A 27,124-nucleotide genomic window follows, 5' to 3' on the forward strand; every position below is an offset into this window, starting at 1 on the left:
GAAGAAGAATATAGAAGTTATTAAAATATAAGGGTCTCTGTTGAATAAAAGTTTTCTCAAATCAACCATAGATGCTTCCGAAATATATATTATATTAATGTATAACCCAAAGAGTGAATTTTCCGATGTTGGAGAATAAATAATAATAATTTATATTTTTACATCTTGACATTGATGAAGAAGAATATGGAAGTCTGAGTATTTTCAGAACTTATGACGTGTCATAGGCTGGTTAAGTGATCACTTTATATACGTATTACCATACATTCACCATGCTACCCGTGATTGACAACCACTCTACTTTAATTTTTGGAACTCATACATGTACTCGTATTGTTGATCTCTATTTCTCGAAACTATTCGTGTTTCCATTCATAAACTCAAAAGTGGTATTTAACAAGTGATTTGTAAATAATCATTATGTTATTCCATATAGTTTTACATTATTAAACTCAGAAGTGGTCTTAAACAAGTGTTTTATTTTTATATTTAAGCATATAAAATTGTTTATAAATTAAATATATACAAATATATTTTATAAAATCATACAAAATCATTTCAACTCCTGCCTTGTCATGTATAAAACATAGAATTTTATCTAGCCTCACACCAGTCTGATGATGCCGGTTACGATGAAACCCGGTTGCTGGTCAAATAAAATTAATGTGGAAAAAATAACAAAGTTTTTTCATTCTAGAAGTGATTTATTTTTATATTAATATCGTCATGTTATTCCACACTGTTTTATATTATTAAACTCAAAAGCGGTCGTAAATAAGTGTTTTATTTTTATATTAAAATCGTCATGTTATTCCACATTGTTTTTTATTATTAAACTCAAAAGTAGTCTTATACAAGTGTTTTATTTTTACATCAAAATAATCATGTTATTCCACAAAGTTAATGCCAAATCAATAAATGTTCGTTATCCCATGTAATGAGGCGTGTTGATACCCATATTGGCCCTTTACCCTCGGGTTTCATACCGAAAGAAATCACAACTTTCATGATACTCTCTCTCTGCTAAGAAACCTAACCTAATGGAGCGGAGAAACTTTTGCTCTACGTATGGAATATCAATCCTACGGAATCGAATCTTTGGCCAACCAAGGTAACAAAATATCACGTTGTGTATAAAACTTTAAAATTTATTTATTCCAATGTCAAAGTGAAGTTTTTTAATTTAAACTTGGCATGAGCACTTTTTTGCAATTTTTTTTTCAGTAAAAAAATATATTGAAAATGTGACTAGGAGACGAAGTTTGACACGACCAGGGCTAAGAATCACAGTGAAAAGATAACGCATTAACCTTTCCTTTCCGGTGTTAAAATAAAACGCGCGTCCCGGTGTTGGGTAGTCACTACACAAAAAAAAATTAGCGATTTTAAATTGGAAAAATACGGACATTCATAACTAATCCCTTTAATTAATTATAAATGAAGTCAAAAATTATAATAATTAAGATTTATTTGCTGAAAATATTAAAAAAAACAATCTGACAACTCTCACGAAACAAGCATAGGTCCGGTTTTTGTCGGGAGTTGAAGAGCAACTGATCGCTAGCTAGAGAACATTGAGCTTTGAGCTCCTCACGCTTACATAGTTTAAAAATGTTTTTGTTAACACTCTCCTTATCATCAATGTTTTTATTGTTGATGTTTATTTTATTTGCATTTTTATTGAATAGAAGTGAAGCTAATGTTATAAACACTTCGTTGTTAAAACTTTTACTTTAGTATGAAATCGATGCCCATATACTTGGATGGTATAAGAATCCATGCCGGGATTCATGGGTGTGAATCGTGTGTGAAAATATACAACGATATGACGTCAAATCCAGTAGTGTGATGGTTTAGTTAGTCGCATCAAATAATGCCTCTTGGTTATAACATTAGTTTCTGCAAGATTAAAATGACTTGCGTCGTGTGATTTCGCTAGATATCTTGGCGGGAAATTATCTAAAATGGCGTCTTTTAGACTAATTAAAGGTTGATTTGTCCTTGGCTCAGTTCCAAGGACACTTCAAGGATTTCTCTGACGTGTACGATTGTATTCCCTAGATCAGGGATGGCGAACCATTTTGAGTCTGAGTGCCAATTTTTTTTTCAATATAATATGTCGCATGCCACATGCCACAAACCATGGAAGTAAAAATGCATTAAATGCTCGTGTTACAACAGATTTTTTTTATGTAAACAAAGCATTACATACATTGAAATAATAATTAAGTATTTACTAATGGGAAAATGTAGAACCCTTTAAACTTTTGTTGGATGCTAGATCCTAATTTTTTATATCGGGTTTTTATAGAATACAAGCAGTATAGTTTCGTCTGTAAGTCTACTTATATCTGAGGTAATATAGTTCATTGAAGAAAATAACGATTCACAGGAATAAGTCGACGAAAAAATTGTTAAAATGCCCATAAAATCGTTTCCGTCGTTTGCAAAACTATTGATGAACGAAGAAAATACACATAGTTATTTAAATGTTTTCAATTTTTAAAATACTATTTCTTAAACCCTTTTTTTGTTTTTGTAAACTCACTCATTTCTCTTCATTCGCGTTCCATGCAAAATCGTCTCGCGTGCCATAGGTTCACCATCCCTGACCTAGATAATGCCTATATTTATTTTGATAAGATTGACTTGAACAAAAGGATTAATAAATATCTATCTGGTGTTGAAGATGTTTTATTTGGAGAAAAAGTCGACATATTCCTAAGTAAATTATTCTGATAACTGTTGAAATTGTACTCTTAACTTGAAAAACTTTGTTACATTAAATTGTATTTATTTGTCTGCATGTTTCGGAAAAATATATGACAATATTTGGTATGAAAAGTTTTGTAATTTTCTAATGGGATATCTCGATATTTAAGCTTAAATAGTCATGTTTGCTTGTTGTACCATGTCACAATATTGTAAAAAACTCCCTTTGAAGGCGAGCTCAAAGCATATTGATCTCGGATCTTCCAACATCTTTATAAATAAAATATCAAAAGAGAAACACGCAAACAATGTATCGCAAATATGGGACAAATATTTTTAAAAAATGCTCTCCCTTTTTATGTGGATACTAGTAGGTACCTATTATCAATTCATTAAACTCTAAATTGTTACAATTTTTTTTGTACAGTACATCATATGTTCTCTGATTTGAAATCCTTGTTAGATTTTGAAAGTTTTTTTATTGCATAATTTTCATGGATAAAAAAGGCATTACTTACATCAATAAAAAATCTGTACTGTTATATCGCTCACTCGTTTCAAGAACGTCATAAATAAAAAATCGTCAATTTCAGTTGTGCATGTTTTCGGAATGCCCAGAAAATGTACTATATCCCAGCAAAAGAGGCATATTTTTAACTTAATATTTACCCGCTATAGGGCAGAAAGAGTTGTTTTTACATTTTTAAGAAAAGGTATTGTTTAATTATTTTTTTAAATATCCTAATTATTTTTCAAATGGAGAAAAAACCTTAAGGTTATACCTAAAAAGATTTATTGTACAGTAAAAAGTTCAATAAGTGGCTTAATATTTATTTTTAATACATTGTATTATATTTTAAAACTTTAAAAACGTGCTCCTGAAAAATCATTTTTTTTAAATTATGACGTTCTTGAAAGGAGTGAGCGATATGATAGATGTTTGAATGGTGATATGAGGAAAGGATGCATGTCTGAGATAAGCATTATCGATAAAATTAAGAAAGCTGTGTTGAGATGGTTTTGGCTTGTGAATCGAATGAGTGAAGAAAGGATAGTAAAACATGTTTATGAGGCGAATGTGGTTGGTAATAGAAGCAGTGTGAAGCGTGTTCAAGTGTTTCAAACACTTGGGCGTGGTCATGTCACGAGTTGGAATAATCGGCGGGTGCGTATGAGGGGATGCATGAATGTGGAAGAAGCTAAGAGTGTTTGCAAAGATTGGTGTGGCGTTCTATTCTCTCTGTCTACCCCTAGGGCAAACGGCGAGAAAATTAGTTAGTTAGTTGTCTGTGCTGTTATGGTCACATTCAAGGAGTAAAAGAATATAAACATATTCTCAATATTATTAAGTAGTGTAGTAGTGATTGTCCTGACGAAGAGACGGGTACGTCTCGAAACCGGTACACTAAAAAAATCTCGGTGAATGGTTATATACTGTTATTATTATCATTTTTGTAAAAAATAAATAAGAATATTAACAGTTACAATAACGTCAGAGACCGTGGTTCGACGGCGCGGCGTACTGCCTTCTCTCGATGTTCCACATTAAATTCCTAAAAAGTTGTGCCCTGTCCTCATCTTGTGGAACTTTAGGATTAGAAAATGTTTGATAATGTTACTTGAGTCTGCCTGGTATACCTCCTCAGGACTTTGGGTTTGGGGGTAAGTCCTGGGTAGTTATTGCATGGGTGGGTCCGATTGGATGCCAAGAGCTTCTATACCAGACCCGGAAATGTAGTGGGTGCTTTTTGAGTACCAAAAAACAGCGCTTTATATTAATTAAACACTAGAATGGTCGAGTGGTTAAATAATAAACAGCTTGATATATTATATTTTACCATTATTCCTTCTTTATTATTATTGATTTTTATGAAGAGGTCTGAAATATTTTTAATTTTTATACTCTTTTTACAACGTAAATTATATTTAATGACTATTACCATCATTGCGGAGATGTATGAACGTGGAAGAGGCGAAGAATGTTTGCAATGACAGAGTGATGTGGCTTTCTATTCTCTTTGCCTATGAGATGGTTAAGGGTCGTGATGGTTAGTTAGTTTAACCATTTTTTGATTATATGTATTTATTTTTACGTATTCAATATATGTAGGTACTAGTAAGCAGTTTTTATTATCCAAAAGGTTAAAGCGTTGTCACACGTGTATTGTAAAAAAAAACATGTAACATATGAAGTCATTTAAAAAAGTAGTAGGTAAACATTATTATAAAAGTTAGTTTATTATGTGTACATGACATAGTCCGTGTTTTCTTCAAATTATATTTGTTGCCTGGCGTCGGACAAAGAAAATAACTTGTATCTACAAAGTTTATATCGTCTTTTTGGAGTTTACTTATTTGCTTTTTCCTACATGTTTTCTGATAAAATTGTCTCGGCCAGTAAACTAATTACGGGGCACGCAACGCCACCAAATTGGACGCACACCACAATATATTACACTTATAGAATGAGAGTGGAATGAGAACTTCCCTTTTTGTTGGAGCAAATAAATCTCTAGGATTTTATCTCTACCCGTTGGCTTTGGGTGACTAGGAGGAATCCACTACATTGTACTTTTAACAGAATTGCGAGAAATACGTGATTTTCGACAGAAATTTTTAGTATATTGTGAAGTGTTATTACATTAGTTGGATACATTTATTTTTAATTTATGTTTTACTTAGTAAATACTACTATTTCTTAAAATCTACAGTGACACATGATTTAATGCATTCCGCATCATTTTAATACGGTGTTTGAAAATTATGCGGAATGCATCGAAATACGTGTCACAGTAGATTTAGAGAAATAGTGGTATTTTTTAAGTAAAACTTAAATTAAAAATGGATAGATTTTACCACATAGTGACCGCCAAATCAATTAATGAAATTATATTTTTTTTATTTAAGCTTGTGAATTTTCTCAAGAGACTTATTACATTTTGAGTGTGTCCAAATACTTGTTCACAAATCTGGATTATCTCGGATTAGGAGTTGTATTTACATTATTTGTCATATTAACATTTATGAAGAAGAATATGGAAGTCTGGGCATTTACAGGGTTTACGACCGTCATAGACTCATATAATACAGTAAACCTTTCTAAAACGTTGACATATGTAGGTACCGCGTTATCGAAGGAAACGTCATAGGGGGTTAATGTTTTAAATTGTATTTTTACATTTTAACCAGTAGAAATCACTGAAATGAAATCATTGTTAAATTAAAATACAATTTTAAAAACATGTACCCCTCATAAAGTTTCTCTGATAACGCGGGATTTAATTCAATGTTGTAGGGGGTTTACTGTATGGTATAATATATATGTACTCGTCAATACATATAAGAAATTAAAAAAAAATATTGATATCTTTACGTAGATAAAGCTGAATATGGAAGAAGGAAGATGGAAGTCTGCGCATCCCAAGGCTTACGACTTGGCATTTGGCTGGCTTAAGTGATCATTTTATAGAATTACGTAACTTTCACCATTCTGATCATTATTGAATATCTATTGGATATTGCATAAATTTTTGAACTCGTAGTAGCGTACGAGTAATAGAGTATGTATTTGGCTTTATCATATGAACTTGACGTACACTACGGCTGTCCAAACTTAAAACACAGTAAGGGACATTTTTTTGAAGTACGATTTTTTTGCATTTTTGGACTATGTAGAATCTACTTAGTCCAAAAATGCCAAAAAATCGTACTACAAAAAATGTCCCTTACTGTGTTTTGAGTTTGGACAGCCGAGTAACTGGTAAAGTTTTTTTATTTTTTTAAATTCTCCGTTATAAAAAAGACTGAAAATGAGTATAGATTCACGTTTAACTGTTGGCTTAAAATTTATACTAAGCGATTACACTTTACTACTCGCTCACGTTCTTTCGCCTCATCAATGTCGGCGTTTTTTTTTTCCTGAAAATGGCCGAAAGTATTTTAAGGATATTATCGGCGATCGTCAAACTGTGGTATTATGTATGTATATAAGTATATACATTTCCATTATAAATGATTTTAAGTAATCAGGAATTCTAGCTTGTTAAATTGTTACGTTTTGGTGCAATTTAAATGATTTTTTATTGGTTTAACACAGGATTGGTCACGTTTTGTCGCGACTTTAATTAAGATTTCGATAGAGTACAGTAAACAGAACAAATTTGTATTTTAAGGATTTTTTGTGCAATACAATACAATTGAAAATGTAACTTTTTGTTTTTTTGGTGAGGACCTCCACATATGTGTGTTTATATTTGTATGTGTTTCATACATATATATATATATATATATATATATATATATATATATATATATATATATATATATTTTTTTTTTAAATTACGTTATAATTTTGGTTATGGTGTAACACAATATTTTTATATACAGTTCCTATAACATAGCTCAGTCACAGTCAGTCCAGGGTCGTAAATATTTCACCGTGAAATCACTTATATTTATTTTGACCCTCTTGAAAATCGAAACCTTGACCTCCAGCATAGTAGCCTAGTGCGCTAACCACATCACTATGGATGTGGACAGATTCATAAAAATAGAACATTTCTTAGGAAGAAAAATTTTACATTTCTTAAATGCAAGTAGGGAAAAATTAATTTTATGAATTTTTAAGAAACCCATTCTGGATCGAGTTTAATATCTAGATTCATATTCTTTTTTTAAGATATTTATTTGGCAGTCACCCAGTGAAAGGATGTTTCTGCCAGTGTCAAGTTTTATTTTTATTTACAAACAAAAAAATAATAATAACAAATTAATTCAAAATTTATGGTTTAAATGCGTTTAGCTTTATCATTTTAGAAATTATGTCCGCAATTCTAGAATAAGGTTCAGAAAGAGGGTTCATATTCTTTGTTGGGTTGAAAGTTAAAAAAAAATATCAATAATTTATATGCAGAACTTCAAAACAAGTTTTCATGACGTCAAACCGCAACAAGTGAGTGATATTTCAGAGTATTATTATTGAGGAACTGGAATTTTAGAGCTTAATTTCAATTATCGCTTCCAGGCACTAAGTACTGATAAATAATGACCGCTTAAATACCGATAAGCATGCCTTATTTGTAAATTAATATTAAGTCCGTCACGTCATTTCTCGGAGGCATTGTCGGGGGTCGTTAGCGAAAATATTCGAGAGGGTTTAAATGTCAGCATCGACTATTCAAATTCGAATAATTATTTGTAATCCGGCGATCAATTGCCCCGAGGTCTGCCTTCAGACGCCCTCAACTGGTAGTGACACGTCATCAACTACGAAAGGTCACGTGATAATCGCTTCTGGCAGAAAAGTGGAGGGCCCTCGGAATTACTTAAAGGGGGAAAAGCTTTGGAAAATTGATTAATTTAATTCGTTCTTGGCTTTGTACATGTTTTGAGTTACTAACCATCAACTTTATAAAATTAATTAACTTTGTTTTCACCACTTTAAAAAAAAAATACAATTTAACCTACCGGTTTCGACAGTACCTTGTCATCATCAGGGTTTATTTTAAATCAAAAACATTAAAAACATTAAAATACTCTCACCAAAAACTTCCACACACTACATAAAAATCCTAAATTTATGGAGTGTGTGGAAGTTTTTGGAGAGAGTATTTTAATGTTTTTAATGTTTTTGATTTAAAATAAACCCTGATGATGACAAGGTATTGTCGGGACCGTTAGGTTAAATTGTATTAATAAAAAAAGTGGTGAAAACAAAGTTAATTAATTTTATTAACTTTATAAAATGTTCCACAAAGTATCTGCGGAAAACAATCAAGAAAAAAAAATACTAACCATTACGCCGTTTCGCCGCAGGGGTAGGCAGAGAGAATAGGACGCCACAACAATCTGTCTTTACAGACAATGTTTAGCTTCTTCTACATTCGCGCATATCCTCATAAACGCCCGTCAATTATTCCTCAGTCAGACTCCTGATCTGACCATCCGTGCTATAATAATGCATGACCTGATATGTGAACATCGAAATAAAGTGTAACTTTCATAACTACTACACCATTACGCCACTTCCCCGCAGGAGTAGGTAGAGAGAATGGAGCACCACGCAATTCTTTTTCAAAAAATATTCGCCTCTTCCGAATTCATGTATCTTCTCATAAATATCCGCCGATTATTCAGACTCTTGACCTAACCACTTTCAAGTAGGTATTTTAAATACTTGATCATACCAAGTTTTCTTCGGCCTTTCTCTGCTTTTATTACCAATCGAATTCTCCTCATAAATTTGTTTAACTATGATTATTTATTTGCTCATTCGATTCACATGCCCAGACCATGTCAACACACCCTTCTTAATTTTATCGATAATGCCTAATAATCTCAGCCTTGCATTCTTTCCTTATGTCAATATTACCATTCGAACATCTATCATACACCGTTTTGGCACACATTCGTCTGAGAGATCGCATATCGATAATGCTTAATAATCTCAGCCGTGCATTCTTTCCTTATCACCATTCGAACATCTATCATACACCGTTTTGGCACACATTCGTCTGAGAGATCGCATATTTTTACACCTCCAAAAATAGGTTTTTTTATTATTATGAACACTTTAAGTACAAGTTTTTTAGTTTTTGAGTGATAATTTATGAAGCAGACTTGAGACGTATCCATGGTAAATTGACGTTATTTTAAGATTCATAGCTTGTAATGGGAGCTATTTTTAATTTAAGTTTGTAGGCCTCTTAAATTAGTTTCAACCTTTTAAAAGTTGGAGAATTACGTTAGCGATAATCCATCTCTTCCTCATCTCATAAAATACGTTACGGGTCTATAAGATGAAATGTTTTAACTAATCACCGCAGAAAAAGTAATTTTTGGTGAACAACAGAAGTATCACCATTAAGGGGGTATCCCTGACAGAGACAAATGACCGATTAATTTTTCAGTAAATCTGTTGTGAATCTAATTATTGAACCCCAAAAGACTGTGATAAAATGCTCATGATCGCTCCACCTTATGAAAGCACTGCATAATATACAATACTTATGCCTTTTTTTTGACATCTCATCAAAGATGAAGAAGAATATGGAAGTCTGGGCATTTACGGGGCTGACGACCATCATAGGCTGGTTTAAGTGATCACTTTACACACGTGTAACATTCACCAATTCTACCCATTATTGACAACCACACTACTCAAATTCTTGGAAGTTCTATATATATGAACCAATTTTGAAACATTGTTCTTGAATCACTAGAACTTTACTAGAGACATCTATTGGTAAGATGAAAAGAAGCTTTTTATTGAGCAGAAACTCTTTTATTTGTATGTGAAGTCCGAATTCTGGATTATAATCACACACGTGAGAAACGCCAGAAAACATCATTTTCATTTTTATTATTTCAGCTTATAATTTGACCAGATAATTTATTCACAATTTATACCCAGACTTCCATATTCTTCTTCATCTTTGATGAGATGTCAAAAAAATAATATGAAAATAACTCCTGTAATTGGAGATAATCCAGATTTTGTGAACAAGTATTTGGACACACTCAAAATGTATCATATTACAAACGTAGGTAGGTATTCGATTTCTTTTTAAATGTGTCACAATTTGACATGAAACATGTGTCGTTCTTCTGATTACGATTATATGAAAGTGGATAAAGTGATCGCTTAAGCCAGCCAAATGCCAGGTCGTAAGCCCTGGGATACTAAGACTTATTTTTCGTATAAAAAAATGATGGATGTTGCATTTGAAGTTGAGATACCTACGAGTATAATATTGGCATATTATCCGTAGGGTGAGTAATCCAGTGTCTGATATATTATTAATATTGTTTAGATATCTTATCTGTATCCTTTTCATAGTCAATTCTGACCATAATTGGCGTATCTTTAAAAAAAACATATTAGGTTTCTTTTGATTTTTTAAGACTACTCGAGTGATTTTGGCTCAACAAACAAAATACCTACATTGTAATAACAATATATAAAGGATGTAAGAGGACATAGATCTCGATTTTCATACGTTCTAGAAGCTTGTAGAAATGATCCTTTTTATATGGGAGGTACATTTATTATTTACTTTTCTTATTACCGTAGAACGGGTATTACTTCAACTTTGATGTGTTACTTGAGCCCACTATTTTTTTATTATTTAGATCTGTATTTGGTCTACAATAATGAACATATCGACATGATTCATTGTTTCCCTGACAGGTGACACTTATACGTTCATTATTGTAGACCAAATACAATTTTTTTTTGTACAGGGCTCAAGTAACACATCAAAGTTCAAGTAGCCCCGTTCTACGGTATACATAAAGTTTGGTAGACTCTATACTAATTTACGTTTTTACTTATCTTCTTTTCTGTCAATATTTTTGTTTAAAAAATAGATATTTCCGGCCACGCGTCTCTGTGGGTCAGTCTGGGCAAATGGAAAAGAAATAAAATAGAATGCACACATTTCTAAAAAGTTTGATTTCACAATGCTTATGAAGCAGTAAAGATATTTAAAATGATAAAGATATTTAAACTATGAAACAACAATGCAGTCGAAAACATTGAAAATGCTTAGTGACAGCAGATGTCAAGAAGCACGCTGTCCGCCATGAGTAGTGTTTGGTTTTACGTATGTTTATGTTACATTTTACAGATGGCGCTGCCATTGCTGTCAGTAAAGATGTTTCATATAATTTAATTAAGTCATTAAAAAAACACGTTTTTACATGTCACGCGCGTATTGAATGCAACATTGTTACTAATGATTTGCTGAACAGCTATAGGAGATTTAAGATTTTGAAGAAACGAACATTTATGTTTTTATTTATCTAATAAGATAATTATACTTATATTGTGATTATGTATTTTCTCTGCCTACCCGCTGGGATAAGCAGAGAGAATAGAACGCCACACCACTCTGTCCTTGCATACATTCTTCGCCTCTTCCACGTTCATGCATCTCCTCACACATACCCGCCGATTATTTCGACTCCTTCGATCCCACCATGCAGTTTTAAATAACAAAAAGGTGGGTCACTTTTAACCCCGCCATGCCTCAAAGGGTTTTAAAGCATTTTTGTAGTAATAATGCACGGTCGGCGCGGTAGCGTTGCGCTCGCTCCGTTCAATCGTTGCCATTCGGAGGATCCGTTATTCTGTTCCGTAACGGGTGCTAACGACCCGCGTTTATTCCGCCCCCGTTTAGGGGCTTCGCAAGCCTCTTCCGGTCCACCTGATCGACTTACGTGACACCGATACTCGTGTCCTTACAACGTAGTACAGAATAATTAACGGTCTAATAGTAATGTCTTGGCAAAAACACTAACCGTAGAACGGGGCCACTTGAACATCTGCATTTGGTCTACAATAATGAATAAATAATAGTTCAAGTATAAGTGTCACCTATCAGGGAAACAATGAATCATGTCGATACGTTCATTATTGTAGACCAAATACAGATCTAAATATTTTCTTTGTACCGGTCTTAAGTAACACATCAAAGTTCAAGAAGCCCTGTTCTACGGTACTGCATTTTTTACAGAAAGGTGCATATTTACCATATAATGGTAACTTATTTTACATATTATGTTTGATTCGAAATGTGAGCCTACTTAACTGAACACAGGCAATCAAAATTTGAAGCAATGTGTTATTTTCATAAAACTAGACTTTTTTTCCGCGGCACACCAACTACATCACCACAGTACACCAGTGTGCCGCGGCACACACTTTGCGGAACAATGTCATACAGTATTGGAATAATATATTAATACTTTATTTAAACAAAAAGTATTTTTGAGGGTCTTACAGACTTATATTTTACTGAATATTTAAAAAAAATGTAAAATCAGTTTAAAAAAAAATACTTGTAGCGTATATTACGTCTAGCGTGTTTAGCTACCGTGCTGGAGGTCCCGGGTTCGATTCCCAAAGGGGGGAGGGTGAAAATGAATATTAGTGATTTTTACACGATAATATTTATTTCATATTACCTTGGACTGGTCCCTGAAGCAAATAATAGATAACCTTGTCTTCATGTAAGTAACGACAAGATATCACTGCGGCAAAACGACGTAGTGCCCTATGCACCATTGGGTGCGGATGAGGGTAAGAAGTATTTTGTTTTTTTTTTCTAATGCGTTCTTTTATTACGCATAAAAATATGAAAATAATTAAAACAAGTATGTAAAAAGAACTCCACCGACGCGACACATAAGGTATCTTGGTGGTAGGTGAAAGGTGTTTACAAAAAAATACAGTCGAATTGTAACAACATTCTCACAAGTACGTAATATACATGTATATGCTTTAATAAAATCGTTGATTTTTTCGAGTATCTCAGAAACTCTAAGCCCACGTAGATTTTTTTCCAGATTCCTAATTCTAATACAGTGCTCATCGTGCCCCAGCTTATATATAGGAAAAACATCCAGAAATTTTAACATCCGATGTAAAGAGCATACAAGATGTCTAAAATTATTCTGAATTTGCCTAATAGAAAATAATCACTTATTGATAAAAATAGAGGTCTAAATATATTATACATATGCAATTGAGGACTTAAATAAGATTATTTAGAAATATTAGAAATTAAAAAAGGCAAATAATAATAATTTACAACTAATAAATACACAAGTAAATGATTTTTCTAGAAGTCTATTATTAAATATGTTTCCAATCACTCATCAACCCTGATCCCTTTTGACTGTAACTGCCAATCAACAAAAAAATAAATCCACTTGTGATCTACCCAAGCCCTTTTGCATAGCCGTCAAAATATTTTGAATTTTGTTTAGTAGATAGTGTTTTAGTATTAATCAGTCTAGATAAAGAAGCGGTTAGCTTCGAAACCGGTACATATTATGATTAAGTTATAATAAAATATTTATAGTAATTTTAAAACAAAGTAACATTTTAATTATTCTAATTTTGGACTTAATTTTCTACAGCAATAAAATTTCCGCGACAGTAACTACGGGACCACAATCCGACTAAAAAAAGAATCAAGAAGTCTTCATGCTGTTTATTAAATTATCCTTTTAATGTTTCGTCACATATATTATTTCTATTAAATAACATAAAAACACACCCACAACACTTTGCTTTGTATTTTATTACGGCAATAAAAAAATCGCTGACAAAAAATTCCCTCAAACTGAATTGTTACCGATTTTGTTTTGCTGACTTTTATACTATAAGGGTCGCGTAACAGAGCACGAATTTTGTAACAAAAATGTGTTATATTTATCTGGAGACCGTTTGAAATATTCACGCACTCGATAAAACCGTAAAAATATCTTCTTCGCTTGCTTTCACGCACGTCACATCTCGCTGAAATTGATCATTTCACAGACTTTTTCCCGACAACATTACTAAAAAAACCATTGCAGATGGCCATTTATAATATCGAGAGTATTCTGGGTAATTCATTCAGCAGTACCTGCCTGAATTTTTATTATTTCGCCATAGTTTTCAGTCGTGTTTTGTTCTAAAATAAAAATGACAAATCGCCCGAGTTTTCACTGTCAGACCTGGTGCCTGAAAATTTGAACTGGGATTTTAAAAATGTGTCCTGCGGGATACGAAACTACGCGGTAGAATATTTATCGAGGTACATTTCTGTTTTTCGTCAATATCAATGAACGGACCCTCATTCCTCAAAATTTGTTTTATGCGCAATTTGTTTCTGTAAAAAAAACTTAATTAATTTCCTGAAAAAGGACACAACGGAATGGAAAAAGCTATTCAACAAAAATTTAATAAAAGGTAACAAGAAGGATTTTTCTTATGCTTACTTTTTTTCTTCGGTGGCTACTTAGCAACCTACTCATATCAATGAGAAATCCAGTTATTTAAAAGCTGTTTTATTAAAAAAAACTGTAGCTTAATTTTTTTCCGCTTTCGTAGTGTAGTGGTTACCACATTTGGTTATCTTACTGGAGGTCTCAGATTTGGTTCCAAGGGTAGTAAAAATTAATACGAGTATATGTTTTTTCTTTGTTATATTTATTTAATATCACCCTGGACTGGTACCTGAAGCGTAGGACTCATCTTCTTGGCTTCATGTGGTATATTATCAAATAAACATGTGGTGTATTTGATGCGGTGCCCTTTGCACCATTGGGTGCAGATATGGGTCAGGAGCAACTATTATAAGGTTGAAATTGTAGCTGTTATTGAAAATCGTAGCTTTTTACCTAGCGATCAAAATTAGTAATAAAGGATTAAAACTGGTTATAATATATTTTCTTTAAAAATAAATTATTCAATTACTCGTTAATATTTCACAATTCTTTTTTAAAATTTTCACGACTAAGTTATACGTCCTAGAGATGTATTTTACGAAGATGGCGCTTTGTAAATTTCCCACAATTATTATTATTACTAAAACTAAATATTTTACACCCACGTAGTAAAGTGGCTAGTGCAATCGTCATTCGTGCTGGAGTTTCCGGGTTCGATTCCCAGGAAGGGGGTGTAAAGAAAAGTATCGGTGATTTTTTAATGTCTAAATTGATTTATTATCACCTTGGACTTGTAGCGCAGAACTGATCACTTTTCCTTAATGTAATTGACGATTGAGATACATTTTGTCAATACTATACAGTGTCCTATGTACAATCGGGTTCACAACAGTATTTAAAGAAAAAAGAAAACACTTGAAGAACTGAAAATGACATTTCAAGGTTTATTAGTTCAATGATTTAATTGCATTTATATATTTTTTTTGAAAATTAAACACTTTAACATACCACTTTAATGAGTTTTATTTATATATACGACTAGTTTCGAGAAGATACAGATGTTTTCATTTTCTGCTAAAAATTAAAACTAACGAACAAAAATTTTATTTTTACCAGAAGATGAAAACATCTGTAAGTTTTCGAAAATAGTCGTATATATAAATAAACATACAAATGTTTTCATTTTCTGCTAAAAATTAAAACTAACGAACAAAAATTTTATTTTTACCAGAAGATGAAAACATCTGTAAGTTTTCGAAAATAGTCGTATATATAAATAAACATACAAATGTTTTCATTTTCTGCTAAAAATTAAAACTAACGAACAAAAATTTTATTTTTACCAGAAGATGAAAACATCTGTAAGTTTTCGAAAATAGTCGTATATATAAATAAATTTCATTAAAGTTGTATATTCAAGTGTTTAATTAATAAAAATAATCAACATGTCATTCCACAAAGTTAATGCCAAATCAATAAATAATTCATTTATATATATATTTTTTTTACAAACTTTGACGAGATTTTGTAAATATTTTTACATCATTATGCGGTCTGAAACGGCGATTCTTAGGGTAGGTAATATCATCCACTTGGGTTCGCTGGATGTTCTAGGGGGTGAAAGGGAGGTGCAAGAGGTTGACGAGACCATGGTGAAAAAAACACCCTCTTCCGTAAATTATGACATAATACAATTTTAATTGCCGATTCTTTACACCCTTTCTAAAGAAATAAACCTTTTTAAAATTCAATCTAAACAATTTTTTAGCTAAAAATAATCACATTAAAAATAAGTAAGTATTGCCCGGTGGCATTAAATTTGATTTATAGTAATTGTGTTTATGATGTACATCAAGACGTTTTGCGAACCTCGATTTTTTTAGAATAAGCAAGATCAATATAATATTCTTCAATTGCGGTCAAGATGACAATCCATCATATGTATCATGTGTATCCCATGCCACTTCTTCTTTTTATTACTAACTGGCTAACCAACACGCCGCTTCTCCGCAGGGGTAGGCAGAGAGAATAGAACGCCCCACCAATCTTTATTTGCAAACAATCATCGCCTCCACACTCATGCATCTCCTCATAATCATATGTTCATCAATTATTTTGACTTCGACCCGACTACGTCCAATTATTAGACATACTTGATTATGCCAAGTTTTCCTCAGTTTTCCTCTGCTCCTATCTCCAACTACATTCGCCTCATAAATTTGTTTTACCTGACCCATTGGTTTCACATGTCCAAACCATCTCATCACACCTTTGTTTCAAATATTTGGACGTGGTCAGGTCAGCAGTCTTAATAATCGGCGGGAATGTATGAGGAGATGCATGAATGCGTAGGAGGCGAATAATGTTTGCAAATACAGGGTTGTGTTGCGTTATATTATCTCTGCCTACCCCTGTGGTACAGTGGCGTAACGGTTAGTTGGCTATGAAAGTTTTATTTAGACACTTTTTATTTTATTTTATTTTTTTATTTGAACCAATTAACAGGTAATAAACTTACCCTTTAATAAAGGTATTTAAATGATATACATAATACATGGTCCAGAGAGACAAGGCATTGCCAGTAAGATAGTTACATCTGTCGAGTAGTGAGAGGATAATGTGTGTTATGTAAAGCTGTCTTTGCTGTAGAAACACATCTACGGAGCTGCCTTTTGATACTTCGTTATATTCTCTGAACATTTTACCCCTGCGGGGAAGCGGCGCGATGGTTAGTTAGTTAGTTAGTTTAGAATATAAGTTTATATATGTGTCGCCTACTTTCAAAATCCGCCAGATCCATGTAAGTCGATTTTACAAAAAATGTTAAATTCTCCGGGTAACATTTATGTTTCAATGATTTGTCTATCTTAATATAAAATATTATGAAATGGAGAATTTACCCATTTAAAAAAAAAAAAACAGTATTTAAAAAAAACACGAAACACAAACCGATAATGACGTCATCTTAATTTTTGACCTATCCCCGCTCTCTGATTGGCCGGTATGGGTCAGAATGCAAGTTTCATGAAAATAGCGGAATTTGAAATACAACGTTGTTTTTTAATTATTTTTTTGCAGGGTTTTCATGTATATAAATATTTTAAACGATAAAATCCTCAATTTGCATTCGGATAGAGTATTTATGTTAAAATCTTATAAAATTGGATCTGGCGGATTTTTAAAGTGGGCGACACATATCAGGTCATGCATTATATTGCATGTATCACAACGCAATGAATGTTGTGTTTATCGCTGTCATTCATGACTATGAGGTTTGATGTTGGGATTATTGAATCGTGTTCTGGGAGGCTGTTGGCAGTTTCACCAGATTAAACGTTACAGTTTGTGACGTGTGGCTGCAGACAGCGCAGGCCATTGATTGATCACTTGCCATCGTTAGTACGTTATCGCCAATCGATTGACTGCCGAGTGACCAGCGGTTTTATAATACTCTACGTATCCTATGCGTAGTACATAAAATCGGGATAAAAATTTGTTTCACATTTTCATCAATTTTCGCAACGTAGTTCATATAACAAAAAAAAAATACTTTGCAAAAGAGGGTCTGCCAGGAAGCCTAGATGCTTCTGTATCAGATCTGGGAATGCGGTGGGACAGCTTTCAATATACGTATCGTATAAAAACTACAGGCCGCCTCAGCACGCTCGGCTACCGTTCTGGAGGTCCCGGGTTCGATTCCCAGGGGGGGGATCAAATAAATATAAGTGATTTTTTCACTCTAATATTTATTCAATATTACCCTGGACTGGTACCTGAAACGGAGGACTGATCACATTTCCTTCATATTTTAACGATTAAGACTGCGTTTATGTGATGCAGTGCCCTATGCACCATCGGGTGCGGGTGAGGGTTTGAAGAAAAATAGGTTTATAATTTAAATAATACAATAACAAGTATATAGTTTAAATAATACAATAACATACATTTTATTTCACCAGTGACCGGGTTTCGTCGTAACCGATATCATCAAACTGGGATGTTGGTTACGACGAAACCCACTCAGTAGTCAAATATTTTTTTTGTGGAAAAAATTATGTACAATAGTTGGTACCTATTGTATTATTAAAATATAGTTCCACCAAGAAATGTCGGTACAAAACCAGATTATTTTATTCACAACATTTTTGGGGTACACAATTTTGTGAATAAATATTTTATTTTATTTTTACACAAATTGCGATCGAATTGTACAAAATGTCGAATGATTGTAATGGACACCACCGAACTGTAATTAGCAAATATATTCTGAAAATAAAAATGAACTTCCGTTAAAAAGCGTTATAATGTCTGCATTAAACAAACATAAAAGATGTTTTTAAATTTAATGAATACAATTTTCACGTTGGCGACCTTGCTCGTACATAATACTTACTTTTTATCGCACGTTGCTAAAATTCATTTAAAACGAAAATTTGTATACCATTTCGTTCTTAAAAATGTTTCTGTTAGTAAAAAAAGGTAATGTCCCCTCGTTTTATGCTTTCTGTTAACCGACTCGATAAAAATTGTACTGTGGAATACTGAAATAGAACGAGGCGCGAAATTGACCTTTTTACGGTATTAATTTTCTGTAAGTAAAAAAATGGAAATTTTAGATTTTTACGTAAAGTTAGTTTAATTTTTAATAATATTCAGTCCGATTTAAATATTTAATTTCTGTGTTATTCAAGGCTAACAAAAATGTACTAAAAGTTATTTTTTCGCACAAAAATTATGGAATAAGAAATATATTCCTCAATTATGTGAATTGCCAATAAGGTGCCCAGTAAATTTGATTTTGATGGATACATTATTTATTTTTATTTAAGGGTCATAATATTGCGTTTTAATCCCTTTCGAAGGCCATACTTTATACGAGGGTGCTATGTTCAAATATTATTTATCATCTCAAATAAAAAAAACCCTTAAATCGCTTTCAGCTTTACCTGAATAACATAGTATTTATTTATTTGGTATAAATTTTGTGAAATGACATGTTAATTTAAATAAAATAATAAAACACTTGTATAAAACCACTTCCGAGTTTATTAATGAAAATACAACTAATTTCAAACACACTACAGATGACTTACTCAAAACTTGCTGTGTTAACAACGACAAACTCAAAAGTGGTCCAATACAAGTATTTTATTTTTATTTTGAAATCTGAATAACATATTGAATACATCCTATAGATTTTCTTGAATATTTTCGCAGATACTTTGTGGCACATTTTATAAACTTTATAAAACTAAACAACTTCGTTTAAACCACTTTTTTATTATTAGTACACTTTAACCCGACAAGAACCTTGTCATCATCAGGGTTTATTAAATTCTAAAACATTAAAAACTTTAAAATACTCATAGTTAATTACATTCCCTTGCCAAAAACTTCCACAGACTCCAATAAAAATAACATTTTGGAGTTTTTAAATAATTTTTAAATCACATTTTTTAAATCATATTTTCACATGGTGTACGGAGTGTATGGAAGTGTTTGGTAAGGGAATGTAATTAACTATGAGTATTTTAATGTTTTAGAATTTAATAAACCCTGATGATGACAAGGTTCTTGTCGAAACCGGTTGGTTAAAGTGTACTAATAATAAAAAAAGTGGTCAAAACAAAGTTGTTTAATTTTATAAAGTTTACATCCTATTGGCTTAAAATCTGCATTTTTTTTATCAAAGCAGCCTTTGATAAAAAAAAATCGTGGCAGTTTATGAAAATTGTGCTCTTATAATTATACAAATTTTTGTACTTAAAATCTTTTAAAAATGAACGCTATATAGATGTTCAATAATGGGCAGAATACTGAACGTTACACAACCGTATAAGTGATCGCTTAAGCCAGCCAAATGCCACTTTGTAAGCCCTGGGATGTTCAAACTTCCGTTTTCCTTCGTATAAAAATGATAGATGTTTCGTTTCACTTACGACACCTATAATATACCCGTATATTAACATATCACCCGAAGGGTGAATAATCCAGTGTTTGATATACTGGATAGTAGAAATATTATTTTTTGACATCTCATCAAAGATGAAGAAGAATATGGAAGTCTGGGCATTTATGGGGCTGACGACCGTCATTGGCTGGTTTAAGTGATCACTTTACACACGTGTAACATTCAAAAAAACAAAAAGTAAAGTAAAAAGTAAGCAAGTGTAAAGTGATCACTTAAACCAGCCTATGACGGTCGTCAGCCCCGTAAATGCTCAGACTTCCATATTCTTCTTCATCTTTGATGAGATGTCAATAATTAAAATGAAAATAACTCCTGTTATTGGAGATAATCCAGATTTTGTGAACAAGTATTTGGACACACTCAAAATGTTGCGGATAGTAGAAAAATATATTTACGTTTTGACATCTGAAAAAAGATAAAGAATATGGAAGTCTGGGTTTTTACAGGGCTTATGACCTGTCTTAGGCTGGTTAAGTTATCACATTACACACGTGTAATATTTGCCATTCTGCTCATGATTGACAACCAAATTTCTCAAATTTTTGTATTTCATACATAAGTATATCGTAAATCTAATATCGCTTCATGTTTAAGTTCTCGGCAGAATCTATCGTTGGATTGATTTAGCTCTTATTTAGCACAAACCCTTTGATTCAAATACCTAAAGAGTTCCATATTCTGTTTCATCTATGTTGAAATGTCAAAATTAAAACAATAACTCCTAAGTGGAGATACCCAGATCTGTGTACAAGGATTTGGACACACCCAGAATGTTGTGAATAAATTATATTTTATACTAGTATTTCGTCAAAAAATTGGGACACCTATAATATCGTGGGTATATTGGCAAAAAACGTTAACTCTAAAATCCGTGTTTGAATAATCCCTGTTATTTTAATCTATTAGCTTGTAATTTACTTGTAAAACTACATAAATATGACATTTCAAACTACTAAGTGTATTTTGCCAGTTTATAGAACGTTGAAAACATTATAATACTTCATCATTAGTCAAAATTGCATATTTTCGAGTTAACGTTTTTTGCTAGTACACCCACGATATGGTACATAAAGCAAGCCTGTTTGAATAGAGAAAAGTCTGCGAGTGTTTTTGCCTAGAATTTTCACTCATGAATTACATGAAATTATAGTAACTTTAAACATAAAGAGTAAATCCACTTACAAGTAGGCATAGGCTATGAAACTTATAAAGTTGAAGCCTGAGTAGGGACATGATAAACGGTGTTGCATAAACCGTAGCTAGATTTCAGAGTCACTTGGACGTTAGGTAATTCAAAAAAAAAATAGAGAAAAGTCTACCGAGAAATGTTAATGGGAATCTTCCCCTGCATTAATATCGGGCCGACGAGTATTTTGTCTCGCCGGTTGACGTGGAAATTTCATTATTGGTCCATTGGAGTGAGGAATTGGTAGGTGCTCAACCGGGGTCTCGCCTTTTATGCGTGCTGATTTTGCATTTATCGCTCATCTGGATATGCAAATTAGCTGTTTTAACGCTTTGTCGGGTTCGCTCTTAGCATACGAAAAATCTGGGTTATTCGAATCCGAGTGGAAAAATAACCTTAGCGGTCTTTGTTATTTTATTTGAAAAAAAAAATCAATTTAATCACTCGTGCAATAATAACGGGCTGATATAACAGATTGTCTTTTGAAAACAACTAAAATTTTGAGCTTTATGTTTCTATATAAAAAGGTATTCGGTCTTTTTATAAGTCGAATGAGACGTATTTTTTGTTCAATTAACTATTTTGAGTGGAAAATATTGGTAGTGAAAATGAGATATTTTTTTGAAAACTGTTTAAAAAATCTACTTAACTTTTTTTGTTGACCATTGCATTGGAAATAACTCAATATCAAAATTAAAGAAAATTAATAAAATTCAAAAGCGTAAATTCAATATCAAAATTAAAGAATATTTAAAGTATCTTTTTAATAATCATCATAAGAATAATAAGTTTATTCCGACGACGGCTCAAATACGCTCCAAGGTTCAAAATGATCAAAAACTCATTAGTAATATTTTTCATATTATTTTTGACATCTCATCAAAGATGAAGGAGAATATGGAAGTCAAAAAATAATATAAAAAACTCCTATAATTGGAGATAATCCAGATTTGTTAACAAGTGTTTGGACACACTCAAAATGTTGTAAGTTATATTTTTAATATACATAGCATCAACTTTGTGGTTACCCATTTTTACTTTTTGTTTTTTTAATAGAAGTAATAATAACCACCCACTGATATTTTATTGTACCTGTTCCGAGATGTGTGCTAGTGTAGTGATTGTCCTGGCGAAGGGACAGTTACATCTCAAAACCGGTGGACTTAAATCAAAGTGAGTGGTTATACTCCTATACTTACATTTCTAACAATATTGTTTTTAAAAAATCATGTTCATGTTTGGGACCATATATCGCTCACTCGTTTCAAGAACGTCATAAATCAAAAATCGTCAATTTTCAGTTGTGCATGTTTTCGGAATGCCCAGAAAATTTACTATATCTCAGCAAAAGCGGCATATTTTTAACTTAATATTTACCCGCTACAGGGCAGAAAGTGTTGTTTTTGCATTTTTAAGAAAAGGTGTTGTTTAATTATTTTTTTTAATAACCTAAATATTTTTCAAATGGAGAAAAAACCTTCAGGTTTTACCTAAAAAGGTCTGTTGCACAGTAAAAAGTTCAATAAGTGGCTTGATATTTATTTTTAATACATTGTATTTTATTTTTAAACTTTAAAAACGTTCTCCTGAAAAATCAAGTTTTTTGATTATGACGTTCTTGAAAGGAGTGAGCGATATGGGTGAGGACTCAGGCGTGAAAAACATTAATTTGATGATGTATCAAAGTTGTTCCTTGTGTGCTATCTACCCTATATATTAAGCCAGCTTTCACACGACGCAAGTACTCGTATCACGTTGTCCCCTTACGTTGGTCGCCCGCCCGGTGAATCGAGGGAAAGTTCCTCACCGCCAACTGGCGTCACAATACGCGAGACGCTGCCGGCCGCCTCCGTTCGCCTGACGGGCCGAAGAGACGGCCGTTTTGTTGCGGTGGACGTGTCCGAGTTGAATACTCGGAGGGTCCTTTGTCTCGAGCAAAAGTGGATCTTTCAGATAAGACCGGCGTACGTTTCAGAGAGCATAGAATTCGTTGCGATTAATGCTGAGAAACTTTGGTGTGTTTAATCTCATAGAATTACACCAGAGTCTAAGTAAATTATAAACGTGTTTTATTTTTATTTATTTTTTGTTGATATTACGTAGAAAAACTGACCATATCAGTTTTGTGTAGTAAATAATAATTATAATTTTAGATAGTTAATATAGTAGCACCATTTTTGTTAAGAAACTTTGGTGCATGAGTGTTCGATCTCATAGAATTACACCAAAGTCTATTTAATTTGAACTAAACGTGTTTTATTTCTGTAAATATTTTTGATGTTACGTATACAAACTGATTACACCAGTTTTGTATAGTAAATAATGATTATAATTTAGGATAATTTATATAGCTTCAATTTTTTTAAAATACTACCTCAAGGGCGCTTATAAAGACGTGGATAATAACGATAATTATAGATAGAAAATGTCACGTATTAAGTTGATTTTATTAAAATTAAAATAAAGTTGTTGTAATAATATATATTTTTTTTAAATATGTGTCCGTATTGATTTCTGTATTTATAGTTGAGAATATTTGACTTTTTTTTACCGCAAAAAGAGATTACAATAATCAATTATAAAAAAAATAGTGCTTAAAGCGCAATTTGATCCGAAATCTATAATAATAATATTTTTGATGGCTTAGTGCGTATAGCTACCATGCGTGAGGTCTTGGGTTATATTCCCAGCGAGGTTAAGTAATAAGTATTTTTTACTACTCAGATTGGTACCTGAAGCTCAGTTTATTAGAAGACAGCTAAATATTGATCAAGGTAAACTACCTTCGACTAATTGCAGTGCTCTATGCACCATTGCGTATTGATGAATGTTAGAAGAAAATTAGGCGCTTAAAGTCGTCAGAATTTACACATCTAGTTGCTGTAAATTTGATGCAGTAAATATGTATATCTAAAGTTAAAATAACCCTAAAAGTCTTACAGCGAAAACTAAGCTGGCAGTACACAATGTATGTATATATTTTCTTGCATTTTATTGACATGGGCATTCCAGAATCGTCTTCCCCATCTGACTATATCCTCAGTACTGTACATTTTCCGAATCTCCCTGTTAGTTTACAGTATCTTAACGCATTTCCGGTTATATTGTTTTATTTATTTGGAAAATTTACAGAACAGTTACATAAATAAATTTACAATTTTTTTATTATTTTTTGACATCTCATCAAAGATGAAGAAGAATATGGATGTCTGGGCATTCACGGGGCTGACGACCGTCGTAGGCTGGTTTAAGTGATCACTTTACACACGTGTAACATTCACCAATTCTACCCATTATTGACAACCACACTACTCAAACTACTTTCTTGGAAATTCTATATATTTCAACCAATTTTGTAACATTGTTCTTGAATCACTAGAACTTCACTAGAGATATCTATTGGTGAGATGAAAAGAAGCTTATTATAGAGCAGAAACTCTTTTATTAGTATGTGAGGTCCGAATCCTGGATTATAATCACACACATGAGAAACGCCAAGAAATATCATTTTCATTTTTTTATCTAAGCTTATAATTTGACCAGATAATTTATTCACAACAATTTAGAGTGTGTCCAAATACTTGTTCTCAAAATCTGGATTCTCCAATTACAGGAGTTATTTTCATATAATTTTTTGACATCTCATCAAAGATGAAGAAGAATATCACATTAAACACGTGTAACATTCACCAAATTATTCTACTTCATCTTTGATGAGATGTCAAAATAGAATTTGAACATAATTCCTGTAATTGGAGAAAATCCAGATTTTGTGAACAAGTATCTGGACACACTACAAATGTTGTGTTACAAAAATGAGTTTAAAAAAAAGGATTGTATGCACCTCCATCCCTCAATTTCTGATTTGTTTTTTTTTTTACTTTTTTCAGATGTAGACGGCGCTGAGCCATCCGGGAACAGCGTGTCGGTGCAGAACCTGCTCCGCCTAGCCGCTCACTGCGGCAGCACGGCCGAAGAGCGGAGGCTGCGCGCCGAGAGGACGCTGTCCGGGTTCGCGTCCCGGATGATAGAGGCGCCCACCTCCCTCCCGGAGATGCTGTCCGCGCTCATGCTGCACTCTGACTCTCCGACGCAGGTCAGTTCGCTGAAAAACGAGAGTGTTTTTGCCTAGAATTTTCACTCATGAATAACATGAAATTATAGTAACCTTAACGATAAAAGTAAATCCACTCACGGGTAGGCATAGGCTATGAAACTTATAAAGTTGAAGCCTGAGTAGGGACATGATAAACGGTGTTGCATAAGCTGTAGCTAGATTTCAGAGTCACTTGGACGTTAGGTAATTCAAAATTCGCTGAAAAATATGTTGATATGTCGACACGAGGTATTTATTATCACTACCAATGGATAAAATAATTAATAATAAATGTTCTAATGATGGTATAAGGAACGAATGCATGTCTGAGAAAAGCATTATCGATAAAATTAAGAAAAGTATCGTTATCTGGTTTCGGCATGTGAATAGACTGAGTGAAGAGAGAACGGTTAGTAAAATGTATGAGGCGAATGTAGTTGGAAATAGAAGCAGAAGAAGACCGAGAAAAACTAAGCATGTTCATTTAAAAAAAAAATGCGTGTAGATTAGGCATGGTCAAGTCAGGAGTCAAAATAATCATCGGGTATACGTGACGAGTTGTATGAATGTGAAAGAGGCGTAGATTGTTTGCGAAGACATATTAGTGTGGCGTTCTATTCTCTGCCTACCCCTTTGTGATTGTTCGGTAAATTACTCTTGAAATTCCAAGATCAAGGATTTGAAATACTTGATTCCACGTTTTACTCGGTCTTCTTCAGCTTCTATTTCCAACTTGTGTTGGGTTGTGGTGAGTGTCGTGGACTCTTAAGTTAGAGTTTCTCGGTTCGAACCCCTCTACCGCAATTTGATACCTATTTCTCATAAGGAGCCGCTTAGGCTCACAGAAATTGTATGAAATTGAAATATTTGTGAAAATAATTAAAAAAAAAACTCATTTTTCTCTTTAAAAAAAAACTAAAATCACCTCATACTTATATATTTTATTATTTTATTTTGGATAATACTTTTTATAGTCAGGTCTAGACAGTTATTTCGTAGCATTATAATCACAAAAATTCCACTTACGAGTATGTATTGAAAAACACGTGTTATTCGAGGGAATCAATTGTTGTAATTATTTGATTGTTATTTATTAAACTAGAATCACAGACATTTTTTGCACTGAATCCATTAAACACCTTTAACTAAACGCCTTACTTCTAAAAAGCCAAAAGATAACATCGCAGTGTATTATTCGCATGTCGGCTTTGAAGATTGCGACGAAACAATTTGTCTGGCGGGCGATAAGAGGTGAAGTGGTTTGCGTTATGTACAATACAGTTCACAGGTTGTGCGACACGAAATGGCGCTTAGCGCTGATCCGGCGTAATTCTAAATCCCCTCAAAACCAGCTCCCATTAAGGTCGTACGTAATGCGTACACCAGGAACGGTCGATTCCAATTATTCTCTTGAATGGTCGATCAATTTTTTCCCCTTTTT

At 32.8% G+C, this 27,124-nt stretch overlaps 1 protein-coding gene across 3 annotated transcripts in view; it reads left to right on the forward strand.

Moving 5' to 3' along the window:
* Positions 1 to 27,124, forward strand: part of LOC148309345 (spermatogenesis-associated protein 20) — a 152,168-nt gene that overhangs the window by 66,775 nt on the left and 58,269 nt on the right. For all 3 annotated transcript variants that reach the window (XM_088260218.1, XM_088260219.1, XM_088260220.1), the window contains one exon: positions 25,478 to 25,683. In XM_088260218.1, the coding sequence (XP_088116344.1) occupies positions 25,478 to 25,683 (206 nt within the window). The remainder of the gene's footprint in view (positions 1 to 25,477; positions 25,684 to 27,124) is intronic.

Source organism: Brachycentrus maculatus, unplaced genomic scaffold (genome assembly GCF_059751285.1).
Source record: "Brachycentrus maculatus isolate JH-2025_06_01 unplaced genomic scaffold, ASM5975128v1 h1tg000129l, whole genome shotgun sequence".
Lineage (NCBI taxonomy): Eukaryota > Metazoa > Arthropoda > Insecta > Trichoptera > Brachycentridae > Brachycentrus > Brachycentrus maculatus.